The sequence below is a fragment of the Notechis scutatus genome, chromosome Z, assembly GCF_049901735.1.
Source record: "Notechis scutatus isolate UNSWTSFEM ecotype Mainland chromosome Z, rNotScu1.2, whole genome shotgun sequence".
Classification (NCBI taxonomy): domain Eukaryota; kingdom Metazoa; phylum Chordata; class Lepidosauria; order Squamata; family Elapidae; genus Notechis; species Notechis scutatus.
Genome location: NC_142025.1, coordinates 48,128,188 through 48,141,691, shown reverse-complemented (window position 1 = coordinate 48,141,691; position 13,504 = coordinate 48,128,188). Strand labels below are relative to the sequence as shown.

The window sequence follows — 13,504 nt, the reverse complement described above, 5'->3', positions numbered from 1 at the left end:
CCTACAATCCCCCATCCTAGTGGAGATTTGATGACCACTGGACCGTCTACGGGGCCACCGACTGATTCGGAGAAGAGAAAGGTGCATGGGACATTATTCCCCAGCAAGTGTAGCATATCAGCCTCTGGATTTAGAGCGGGAAAGTGATGAGCCAGGTGCTGTAGGTGAGGCATGCTACTTATGACCTCAGATGTCGCGATCTGACTGCGGTCGTTTGGTACCCCATCACACTCAAACACAGGCAGTAGTGGGAATCGGGTACTTTCATCCAATGACTCTATGCAAAGTCCAGTAGCTCTCCTCCCCGCCATGCTTCTTGGTGTATGGCATGTTGATACAGTGAAGGGAAGTTTGGCCTGTTGCACCTCAAAAAGGTCGAAGAATGCGGGTCTGGCCAGGGTGCAGGTGCTTTGAGTGTCTATCTGTACATACATTTTCATGGCATCTTCGGGGCGTCCTTCAGGGTACATTTTGGCTAAGCAAATGGGAAGACACGAACTAGGGTGTGGTGAGTCGGCACACGGTGCTGTGCAGTTGACACTCATGCTCGGTTTTGGTTGTGGTTTGTCAGTCTGCCAAGGAGCCCTGTGTGCTTCTGTGGTACAGTAAGGCTCCTTGTTCGAAGGAGAGTTGCGAGATATCTGCCATGGTGGCTCGGCGTCTGGATGCAGCGTGGTGGGGTGCTGGTCACTTTTGCAGATGTGACATTGCACTTTGGTTGTGCAGTAATTGGACGAATGTTTGGATTCACAACACTTGTAGCAGTATTGGTACTCTCTTAGCAATTCTTTTCGTTGGGTCAGTGATTTCGCTGCAAACCCAGTGCAGCTGTTCAGCGAATGACGAGTGTTGTGCATAGGACAAAATTGTATTCTCCTTGTGTTCGGAGATCTAACTTGGATTGTATCTGAGGAGTTCTCTCCCCAACTGTGTGTGGATGAGGAGTCAATCTCGGTATTATGGACAACCATGGAGGGTCTTTCCCTGGTAGTGTGCATAGGGCCTGAGGGCGATATATGGTTGCTGTTGTATCTTCTCTTATTAGGAGGACTAACAGCTCTGAGTCCACGGGCTCGGTGTGTGTTGCACACTGTCGCTTGGTGGGACACAAATTCTTCGAGAAGTGTGAAGGATAGAAAGTGGTGGCGATCCTTGGCCATGAAGGTTTCAGTCAACTGGAGCCATTTTTCAATTAGCACCTGCGGAAGTTTTCGAACAATTTTGTTCTGCGTGTCGACGTGATTGAGATAGGTGAGTGCCAGTAAATTGGGATCCCATTGTGCCGTTCTCAGCTGGACAAGAATGTTAGCGAGGTCTATGATTCACCAAGGTTTGTCAATAGGAATTTTAGGAAAACTGTCGAGGCTATCCAGATTTTTCTACGTCCTTGGAAGCGCCATACAATTTGTCGAGCCTTTTCCATGATAACCATAGGGCAGCAGCCAGGTCATTTAAATGGGATGTGAAAAGTGCTCTTGGTATGTTGACAGACTGTGGCCCTAGCCATACTATCAAGTGTCCGATTATTTCATCAGGGTTCAGGTGTGCCGCCTGAATGGGGTGCAGGAAAAGTTTCTCCCATACTAGATATTTGCTGCCTGGCTTGTCAGAGAATCTATGGACTCCATTGGGGTGCAAATTTAGCTTTCCACTCTGTACAGCCAAGTTTCTCCAGTAATCTTTAGCATTTGCTGAGTTGGGGGAGGTATTGACGTAGAGGGCTCTCCCCCTGAATTCTCGTAGGGTGGGTTCGGGTTGTAAGTCAATGATGGGTTGTAGTCTTCTTCCCAGTACTTATGGAGGATGTTGTCCTCCCATACTGGGGACGATGGTCGAGCGTCACTCTGCTGTGTAAGCTGGGCGTGGTCACCTTGTGGTGCCTGGGAGATGGATTGGTATTGAGGTTGTGGCAGGAATGCTGCTGCCTGTGGATTGAATGTGGCAGTTGTTGTTGATGGCATGTCGACTCGTTTAGAAGTCGTTGTAGGCACTGTTGGGCCAATTTACTCATCTGGCAGACCATGAGATGTTGAAGTAGGAATTCTAGTGTTGGGAAGAGAGTCTCGGACCTTATTACGTACAACATCAGTTGGGGAAAGTTTGATGTTGGGGAAGGTTTGATGTTGGAGGTTTGATGTAGGTCGTACAATGTCAGTTGCGTAACTAACGTGTAGAGTCTGTAGTTGAGGTTCATCCCTGTGCTTCTCTGGTTGTGGGAGACTGTTAGGCAACTGAGGTGGTTCCAGCTGCTCGTTTTGTAGCGAGTGCCGCTCATCCATGTAGGCCTTGACTCATGTATCTGGGCTCTCTTCTCCCAACTCTTCGAGGTTGAATTGGAGGAAGGTGTTGTCGGCCATCTTCTGCCATGCTGTGGCCCGTGCCATCTTTGTTGCAGCATCTTCTTTGCTGTTCAGCCAATTCCAATTTGGCCTGCACTTTGGCCATTTCCACCTGTTGTCTGGCCTGGGCTTTGGCCTGTTGAGCTGCTATTTCAGTCTGTTGAGCCGCTATTTCAGCCTGTTGACTGGCTATTTCTGCCTTCTGCTGTGTCACCTCCTCTGTGGTGCGTAGCTCTGCATCTGCTACTGCAGCTTCTACTTCAGCTTCTGCAGCCCGTTCGGTGTAACTTGCTGCTTTGGAGGCCTGAGATGCTCCACTACGAAGGGAGGATGCTGTGGAAAGATAGTGAGAGCCAGCAGCAGAGAATTGGCACCAGACACTAGAACCTGATTGCGATTGAGCCGATTTGGGATGGAGGGAGGAGGCTTTCTTAGAATGATGGGAAGAAGACACATGTGATCGAGGAGCTATATTTGATGTGGCCTGCTCCCTTGATGCTACTTCCTGCTGAAGAACATTGTGGAACACTGCCTGGAGGGCTGTCTTGCTTTCCTCGACACAGTCTTCACAGTCTTCAGCAGCTACTTCCTGCTGAAGAACATTGTGGAACACTGCCTGGAGGGCTGTCTTGCTTTCCTCGACACAGTCTTCACATTCCTTGTGAAACTCCTCGAAGTATTGAATGTGTGTTAGGAGTTTGGGTCACCCAGTCTTGACTGGATGGACTTGAGGTTGTTTTTGCTGTGTCTCCATTGTGAGAAAAGGGCATCTAGATCATCTAGCAATGTACGGAGTTTCTCGGGGGGCAGCTTATGTATTGGGGAATCACAGATCTTCTCAAGCTTCGCCCATGAGTCTGTGTAGCGGTGATATTGCTGCTGCCAATCGTTCTTCAAATGTTCTTCCATGGATTCGGTAAGCTTCTTACTCTTTCTGAAGTTGTAGGCTTTTGGAGATATCGCGGCTTCTCCATAGGGTTGGACATCTAAAGGCGGTTGTTGGGAACCAGGCTCCACATTTACAACAAAGGTGGGTGGAGGATTCGGGTCTTCTGGTACCTCAGAGATATCTGTCATGGCTGAGGAAGTTGCCATGCTTCAAATTGGCAAAAGGTGTCTTTGGAAAAATTTACTGGTTTTCCGTGCAATCCCTTTTTTGTACTAGGAGGCACTGCAAGCAGGTAGCAGAAAGTAGAATTGCTGCTGGATTTAATACTTGGGCACATAGGTGGCACTGCAGAGTCTGGGCAATGGTAGCACAGCACACAGTATGGCTGCTTCCAGGGTGTGTAGTGAGCTTGCGACAGAAGGGGGCACTATAGGTTGCATCGCGAAGTCTGAAGACTAGAGGGCTGAACGCAGAAATATGCATCGTGTAGTCTGAAGACTTGAGGGCAGAACGCAGAAATATGCCTATAAGGGTCGCTTGCTTCACAAGGTGGCAGCAGAGGGTCAGTAAGACACTGTTGCTACGCCCATGTTAGGTTGCAGATACTCTTGGGACCTTTGAATTAAGTTGATTAAATGGTGCACAATAGTTTCAAAAAGGGGATTGTCATTGGATAATCATTCTGGTCAAATTAAATAAATTGTCCACAATAGTTTCAAAGGGAGTTATCATTGGAGAAACACTCTGGTCAATATTTGAGAAACTGTGTTAAAAAAATCAAAGTTTGGGAAATTTCTTCTTGACCACCAGATGGGGATGTAGGCTGATTTACCAAGATGTGGTGTTGCCCATTAGGAGAGGGGTAGTTGGGTCTCAAAGGTATTTAATCCTTACTCGATGGAAGAGAAATTAATCAAACAAGTACAACATTTTTGCATTATTTGCAGTCCTTGTTATGCTTAAAATTTTTCTAGCATAAAAATAAGATGGATAAACTGTATGCTTCATGAGGGAAATGAAATTGCTTTTGTTCACGTAGCTTACTTGCTGGAGATTTGATTTATAGCCCCAATAAAACCGGTCAGAGAAGGTTTTACAGCCTGCATTGTAAATGGCAGGAGGCCTCGTGGCAAAGCTGGCTAAGATAGAGGAAAACACATCCTTTGTTTTTACTCCAGGGCACAAGCTAGTTTGGTAAATTAGTTTTCGTAGAGTTAGCTCAGGGAGAGATAAAATAAAGCTGCTTGTCTGTCCCTTGAAAGAATGGGAAGTTTGCTTTCTCTCTTATTATTTAAAACAAGTCTTTGAAATAGCAGGAAGAGAAGTTGAGCAGAGAAGAGGGCTGGGTGGGTCAGAAAGTACTTTGTTTGTAGCATGTGGGGGGCTCCAGCCCCTCTCACCATGCAAACAGCATGTAGAGAGTTTAAGACAAAGGGGTCTGTCTCGTGGCAGGCCGTTTTTATGGTGATGAGGTATTTTAATGACTGACTTCCTGTGGAAGCTTTTGGTTGAAATGGCTAGCAAGATGCAGTCTTTGTCTCAGAGGGAAAAAGGAAGAAAAAAAGGAGCAATTATCATCAGTTGCTGAGAATGGTAACTTCAAGTACGTTTGAAAAAAAAAATGTAGGTAGTAACTGGGGAGAAGCAGGGCAGATGAGTAAAAACTGGCTCCTCCCTTTGTTTTACAAATTGACTCTTCCCAGTTAGGAGTTGTAATTTGAGACACAGCAAATCTTTCGCTGATGAGAAAAGGAGGGGGAATTTGCCCCTTCCTGGCTTGATGTGAAGACAAAGGAATCCTGCCTCAGTAACAAATTTGATAGCCTTTGAAAGCCAGAGCGTAGGATATTTGGAAAGTCCCTTGCACAAAAGGGGAGGGGGATTCTTGCCCTTCCCTGTAATTCAAACTGAGGCACAGAACTTAGCATTGTACATTCACTCCTGGCTTCAATATTATGTTGCTTTATCACAAATCCAAAATTAACAAATTTATTCTGATGGGTTAGGATTCATCTTTCACTTTCCTGTCTCATGCACAGAGGTGGATTTGTAGCTGTGCAGATGCAGACAGATAAATTCCACAAAACATCCATAACAAAGTACATTTATTGGTACATCAGGTATCTTCATAACTCACATTTGTGATGAAGTTCTTCTATAATGACCAATCCTTTGTATATCAGCCTTGCAGATGAAAGATGGTTATCTCCTAACCCATCTTGTAGCGGTAGAAAAGCTGCTATTAGTTCATAAGTCCAGGCAAGAATGGAGGGAAACCTCCCCCAATCCCTCGAGGGTCAATTTAGTGACCAATCAGGATTACACATGTGGCCACGTGGCATGAACTACATTTCCCAGGATACCTTTAATACATTTACCATGATGCATCCCCTTAAGGAGACAGCTCATAATTCCTAAGTAACTATCCAATTCCCATAGACTGGCTGGGACAGCACAATCTAGATAATTGACAATCTGATACTGTATGCTTTAATACATACACTGGTCTACAAACTTTGGGAAATTATCAACCTTTGAGATAAAATGTGTTAATTTTACATGTTTTGATTAGATGAATTAGAAAACAGGTGATAAATGTGATGGTTGGCTAAAGTTTTCAATATATTTCACAATAAAGATTTATACATAGGTGAGTATATTTGCCTACAAGAGAGAGAGGAGTCTAATAATCATGATGCCTCGTAACTTCTCGACAAAGTACAGTAGAACAATAAAAATGGAAGTGTATAAACTTATCTTCACTTTGAGAATATCAAGGTAGATGACTATGAAAAACACATGGAAAATTTGCTTAGATCCCATAAAGCACTTGGTGCAAACATGTCATTGAAAATTAACTTCTTACACTCGCATTTAGACTATTTCCCTTAGAACTGGCGGGCAGTGAGTAATGAGCATGGGGGAAAGATTCCACCAGGATACCAAGAAAATGAAGAAAAGATACCAAGGGAAATGGAGTCCCTCCATGCTTGCCTTTACTGCTGGAATCACCCCAGAGATGATCCTACTGCAGTTCACAAGAGCAAAGCCCAAAAGTGCAGTTTAGATAGTGAATAAAGGTAGAACCTTGTCATTTAATCTGATTTTAGAGCTTGTCAGTTTTTCATGCAAAAAGCATGAAAATGTTACATGAAAAATGAATGAAAAGTTGTTATTTATAAATTTATAATGGTTGGTGTGGCACCATTCTCATTGCTATATCATATTTTGCAGAAAAGTTATGGAGCATAATCACACACCCCTCTTGTAATTTTGATTTATTTTGAGGCAATTTTGACCTGAAGCTATATCTTGGAACTGAGAGCCAATTAACATTAAGGACTTAATTTTCCTTTGTTAGGGATGCATTCTGGTAAAATTAAGCCTTCTGAGGTTTTCTTCTTGTTGACCAGTGATATTGACCATTTATTCAGCAAATTTTCAAAGTTAGAATGTCACTGAATAAGGGAACTAACAACTAATCCTCAAAGTTCTGGTTCTCATAGTGCTTCCATGGAAACATGAAGAAAATTGGGTCCCTTGGCAAGCAACTTGCCCTTGGACCAGTTGCAGCATCCCATAGTCATGTGTTCACCATTGCCAACCTTCTGAGCTAGCTTCCCACAAAAAAAACTCAATGGGAAAGGCAGCAAGGAAAGTCTTTGATCACTAATAGCTCTGGTAAGTCTCTACACTTCCCTACCGTCTGGCCAGTCATGTCTTTGATCACACACAGTGTGCCGTCTTCCCCTTTTTGCTCACTTTCATTCACCTGTGCCCACCTTTTCTGGAACTTCCTGTGCTCACACATTCACCAGCATTTTTCTTGAACCTTCCTGTGCAAGCACATATGCATGCACTCACTAGTGATATTCTGTGACAGCAGACAGGTACATAACAACCGAAGTCTTATTTTCCAACCTCCCTCACTCACACACATGCACTCCACATCCTCTTTTCCCTGCCTTTCTGCAGTGCAGATAAATTCTTGCATGCACCTTGAGTCCTGCTTTTGTGGCCTCTCTGTGCTCATACATATAGATGCACTGTCCTTTCCCGCCAGCCTTCCTGTACTTGCACACACCTCTACATCCATTTTCTCTGGATTCTGTGAGATCATGGTCAACTCAGGTATGGCCTGTAGCCGGCTTCCTAAGGCCTTCCCAATCCTCATGCGGTATCCTACTGCTACCTCTGCATCCCACTTAATAATTTGTCTGAATTGGGATGACAATCGCAATTGGGACTACCTGGATTGCCATTGCTAAGCAATGAAATCACATGACATCACACTTTGCAGCTACAGTTCTTAGAGACAGCAATTCCAGTTCCAATTTCCACCATAACTCAAGGACTATCTGTAATTTCTCAATATTTGTTAGCATGCCATACCATTTTGGTTACAGTCTTTCAGTTACTATTGTTTTACATTGTCAATATTGGTGAGAATTACAAGCCTTGAAACAGCCCTTCTTGATCTTCCAACAGTTGTTTTGAGCTCAGAGCATCATAGATGATGTTAGGTTGTGGGTGAGAGATACGTAGGAGATTCCAAATGGTTAATTCCTTTATTTCATCATTCAGAACAAGAACAGCAGCCACGGCAGCTCCTTTTACATAAGAACTGCTTGTGGCTACAACCAATGACAGCTCTTTAAATTTCCACCATGGCAGACCAACCAATCAGCGGTGGCTTATGTAAATATCTAACACCCCTCCCCACCTGGTCCGGTCCACCCAATCCTGTCTCACCTAGCGCACGTAATCATGTAGATAGGTGGGACTCTTATGGGTGCAACTGGACTTGTGCAGTTCAGTCATTGGCTGGTCTCTGAGTTGTTCGGTTAGACCTGTTGTTTCTCCTGCTCCCTCCAATGGGAACTCCTGGAACCTTCTAAGTGGGGCGGCCATTTTATTTCCACTAGATACTGCCCTTTCGCTTTTTCTCCAGGCCTGTCCCTGCCTTGTGTGTCTGGTAAGTGTCTGCTATTTCTGCTATTTCCGTTCAGTGCTTTCGGTGCTATTCTTAGCTGTTGAGATTGTGACTCGTTAGTCGTTAGGGCCTGTTCTATGTTATAGCCTGTTTGGACAGGGTCACCCCCTTCCTCTCTATTTATGTCCATGTTCCTCCTTGTTCTTCATGTTCTTAGTTGGTCTATGTGTCTTCTCCAGCTTCAGCCATCTGTTGTGTTGACCCTGTAAGATCGGGGCCCCGTTACTTGGGTCACCTTTGCCGGTACCCATAGAGGCTTCCCTGTTAGGTTTTTGGATCACCCATTTAGAACGTCTGGCATTTGCTGGATGAATCTAGGGGTCTGTCTGTATTGTATGTGGGGTGTAATCTGTCTAAGGGTGATCTCAACCTTTTTTCCATGAGTAGTTCAGCAGGGCTTTTATTTGTTGTCGCGCTGGGTGTTATGTGCTATATGCTTAATAATTTATCTATTTTCACTTGCATGTCCCCTGGCCCCAGTTTCTAGAGGGTCTCTTTCATGTATCAGACCATGCGTTCTGCTTGTCCATTCGTCGACAGATGTCCAGGTGCCGATAAGGCGTGCCGTATCCCATTCTGTGCTAGAAAACCTCAAACCGAGTGGCTGTGAACTGGGGCCCATTGTCAGATACAATTATGTCTGGCAGGCTGTGTGTGGCAAATAGTTTTCTTAGGTTTCTAATGACTGCCTCTGTTGTGGACTGCATGATGCTGACTTCCAGCCATTGTGTGTCCCTTTACTGGCCCCGCAAAATCTATATGTACCCTTGACCAAAGTCCCCTTGGTGTTTCCCACTCATGATTGGGTGCCGTGGGCGGTGCTGGCCTGTTTTCCTGGCAAATCCTGCATGCTGATACCCATGCCTCTATTTCCTTATCCATCCCTGGCCTCCATACATATTTCCTTGCCAGGGATTTCATTCTCACTATCCCTGGATGCCCCGCATGCAATATTTCCATTATATTGTCTCTTAAACTATCAGGAATTATTACCCTATCCGCCCACAGAATGCACCCTTTTAGTATTGATAGTTCCGTCTGTCTGTTCCAGAATAGTTTAGTTTCATTGGCTTTTTCCCTCTCAGGCCACCCTCTCCCTACCCAGTTCAAAACACGCACCAGAGTTCTGTCTTTAGCTGTTTCCCTCGCGATATCGATTGCTGTTACCGGTGTTCGTTCAAATGTCTCTATCAGGAGTGTGGTTGTCACTGGCACTGGATCCTCATCCTGGCTGGGTAGGAGGCATCGGCTCAGTGCATCTGCATGGTCAATGTCTCTTCCTGGCCTGTAAATTAAATTGTAATCATAGGCAGCCAGGAATTTTATCCAATGTGTCAATCTGGGGATAAGATATTCGGAGTGGCTCTGTCCCCCGCGATGATGCCCAAAAGTGGTTTGTAATCTGTGACTAGTGTAAATTTCTGTATATGTATTCATGGAATCACTTGATTCCGGTGACTGCGATTAATGCTATAAGTCAAGTTGAATATAATTCCATTCCGGTTTGGATAAGGTCTTTGAGTAGAAGGCAATTTGACCTTCTTTTCCATTTGGTAATATGTGGTTGATGATTGCGCTGACCCCAAGTGGTGATGCGTCACAAGTTAATATTAATGGTAAAGTCTCTTTGTACTGGATTAGTACACTGTTTGATGTAATTAGTCTCTTTATCTCTTGGAACGCTGCTTCTTCTTTCTGCCCCCAAACCCAGGCTGCTTTTTTGTCAAGCAGTCTGTGGAGTGGCTCCACCACAGTTGCCTTCTGTGGTAAGAATATATGGTAAAAGTTAATGAGACCAAGGAAAGCTTGCAATTCTGTTTTGTTTGTTGGCCTGGGGGCTTCTTTGATTGCTTTAATTTTACTGTCTGTGTGGTGGATTCCTTCACTGTCTATTAAATAGCCCAGGAATTCTACCTTGTTGGCTACTAGTTGGCATTTTTCCTTTTTTCCTTTAAGCCCCACCTCTTTGAAATGGCTTAAGACTTCCCTTAAACGTTCATGTAATTGTTCTTTGTCCTCAGCTGATATGAGGACATCATCGAAATAAGGCACCACCCCTTTTATTCTGTGCAATAATCATTCCATGAGGCTCTGGAATAGCCCCAGATTGTAGGCGGTTACATTGGAAAGCTCCGCAGTGTGTTGCAATTGTCTGCACTTCCGCCATCTCAGCATCTACCTGTAATTGCCAGTAGGCTTGTGCGAGATCAAGTTTTGCGGAAAAAAATTCAGCCCCAGGGAGTGTAAAAGGTGCGGTACCACTGGGATCGGGTACACACTCTGTTGTAAGGTGCGGTTAAGTGTGGCCCGGTAGTCAGCAGAGATGCGCAGAGATCCATCTGGCTTTATAGGTGGACGATGGGGGTTTCCCATTTTGCATGGTCTATAGGTTCTAGGATTCCTTGGGTAATGAGCTTGTCTAGTTGCTTGTCTATTTTTGGTTTAAACGCAAATGGAACACACCTTGCTTTTAGTCTGATTGGGGCTATGTTTGGGTCTAGGTTAAATGAAATAGGGGATCCCAAGTACTTGCCCAATTTTCTGTTGAACATTTCCCGGAACTCTTCCATCAGATTGTCTTCCCATTCGCTTTCTGCGATGCTGTAGATTCTGGTGAAATCAATCCCCAATGGTCAGAACCACTTGAGCCCGAAAAGGCTTGGCTGGTCCCGGTCGACCACGGTTAATGGCAGGATTCTGGAATGGTGCCGGAAGGTCACTCTGAATTCACCTATGCCAATGATGGGAATCCTGTTCCCTTGATAGTTCTTTAGGATTATTCTTTGTTTGCTCAGCTGTTCCTTTTTTAGGTTGGGAATTAGACTTTTGATGGTGTCCCATGACACCATTGACAGAAGAGATCCAGAATCCATTTCCATCCTACATTGTTTGGCTTCTATTGTGACTTGCATGTGGACTTTTCTGGTGTTTGCCGTGCTGGAGTGGCCCACTATCACAGTCTGATGCATTTCATTCCTCGTTGTGGTCAACTTGGTGTTCTGTCGATTCTGGCTAAATTGGCTCCTGTGGTTCTCAGGCTGGTTTTCTTGGTTCCTGGGAGGTGTGCCTTGTCTTGGTCTTCTGCTGTTTGGCTTGAATGCTCGGCATGCCCTCACGATGTGTCCTCTCTGCTCACATCATTGGCAGACTGCATCTCTGAACCAGCATTCCTATCGGAGATTATTTCCCTCGCAGCCCTCACACCAAAATTCCTTCCGCTTCTTTTCTCAGCTTTTCTGGTGCCTTTCTGTGTGTAGTTGGTTCACTTCCTTGTCGCCAGTCGATCCCGACCCGAGGTCCTCGTGGTGAATAGTGGCGGCGTCCTTCTGGGAGGGCTGTGGAGTCTTATTCATCCTCTTCATGGCTGCAGCAGACTTCTGGGATGTTGCTGATGCTTCTTCAATAGTCTCCTTTAATGTTATTTTAGGCTTGGTTAGGAGACGGCTCTGTAGTGTCAGGTCCCTGAGTCCGAAGACTACGCGATCCCTCTTTGCCTCATCCACATTCAGGAATTTGCATGCCCCGGCAAGATTCCTCAGGCTCGCAATGAAATCGTTGATGCTCTCTCCGTCCTTCTGGTCTCTCCGGTAGAACTCATGTCTCTTGGTCAGACTGGATACCGGTGGTGTGTAATGGGCCCTCAGAATTTTCTCTAAATCTGGCCAGGCCATTGTTTTTACATCACTGGGGGCTGTGAAAGCTTTAGCCACTTTGAAGACAGCAGGGCACAATGCGTGAGGAAGGCGGCTCATTTCCTCTGTTCTGTAATATTCATCAGGTCACTACTTTCCAGGAACATCTGGAATTGATCGACGTAGAATTCCCAGTCCTCAATTGTCGGGACGAACGGTGCGGGTGGCATATTGTTCCCGGCCATGTTGAGTTCTTTGTCCTGTCAGTTAGCCACGTGTGTGCAGTCCCACTTCTCTCAGGATCCCACCTTCGTTGCCAGTGTTAGGTTGTGGGAGAGAGTTACGCAGGAGACTCTGAATGGTTAACTCCTTTATTTTATTGTTCAGAACAAAGAACAGTAGCCGTGGCAGCTCCTTTTACATGAGAAGTGTTCGTGGCTACAAACAATGACGGCTCTTTAAATTTCTGCCGCACAGACCAACCAATCAGCCATGGCTTATGTAAATATCTAACAGGTGACTGTCACATATTTTTCTTCAGATGGATGGATGGAACTCCAGTGACATATGAAGCCTGGGCCTCTGGTGAACCCAACTTTGCGAATGAAGATGAAAACTGTGTAGTTATGTATTATGATTCAGGCAAGTAAAATAAACTTCAGGTTTTCAACAGTTCTTTGTGTGTGCATGATCAGTATATAAATGAGTGGTCAGTAAGTGAGGACTACATCTATTCCAGGGATGTCAGACTTGCGTCGTCACAACAGTGTCACGTGATGTATCAGGACTTTTTCCCCCTTCACTAAACTGGACCTGGGCGTGGGCAGTGTGAGCTGCAAGTTTGACAGCCTTGGTCTATTCTTTCACATGTACTGTAGGATTCCATTATGTACTATTACACTTTGCACTATTGTTATTTTGGTTGCAACATATAGCTAACCCGTTGCTATTTATTTTATTTTAAGAATCATTTATTTATTTTAAGAATCATTTAATCTTCCCAGATGACAATATAATTTCTTTTATCAGGTGTATGGAATGATATAAACTGCGGTACTAAGAAAAGCTTCATCTGCGAAAGACATAATAGCTCTGTCCGTACAACTGCAAGGCCCACATTACCTGCAAATCCAAAAGGGTGCAGTGAAGGCTGGCTTTGGTTTGATGACAAGGTAATTGATATAGTTAGTGTATGACTAGTAGGACTTATCAAATTCGATATCAAATGTAAAGAGGAATGTGTTATTTATATACTAATGTTTTTGTATTTTTTAAATTTGTATGTTTTTAATTCTTGTAAATAAAGTTTACACACACACACACACACACACACACACACACACACACACACATACACACACACACACACACACACACACACACACACACACACACACATATATATATATATATATATATATATATATATATATATATATATATATATATATATATATATATATAGTTAGTGTAAATATTTTGGGGTAGCATCACTGTTCAAACATCCTAAAGGCAATTATAAATACATTGAGATTGCTATAGGTAGCCAGTGATCTTTTTTTATACCTCTCAATGAACACAAGGAGTTCAGCAAGAGATATCTTCATGGGCATTTTTTTGCCAAAAAATGGACGTAAACATCAGTTTTCAA

The 13,504-nt window shown here is 44.3% G+C and overlaps 1 protein-coding gene across 1 annotated transcript in view; it reads left to right on the top strand.

Moving 5' to 3' along the window:
• Window positions 1–13,504, top strand: part of LOC113424622 (macrophage mannose receptor 1-like) — a 69,759-nt gene that overhangs the window by 40,782 nt on the left and 15,473 nt on the right. Inside the window, exons 19-20 of the mRNA XM_026686400.2 lie at window positions 12,395–12,495; window positions 12,883–13,025. Of these exons, the coding sequence (XP_026542185.1) occupies window positions 12,395–12,495; window positions 12,883–13,025 (244 nt within the window). The remainder of the gene's footprint in view (window positions 1–12,394; window positions 12,496–12,882; window positions 13,026–13,504) is intronic.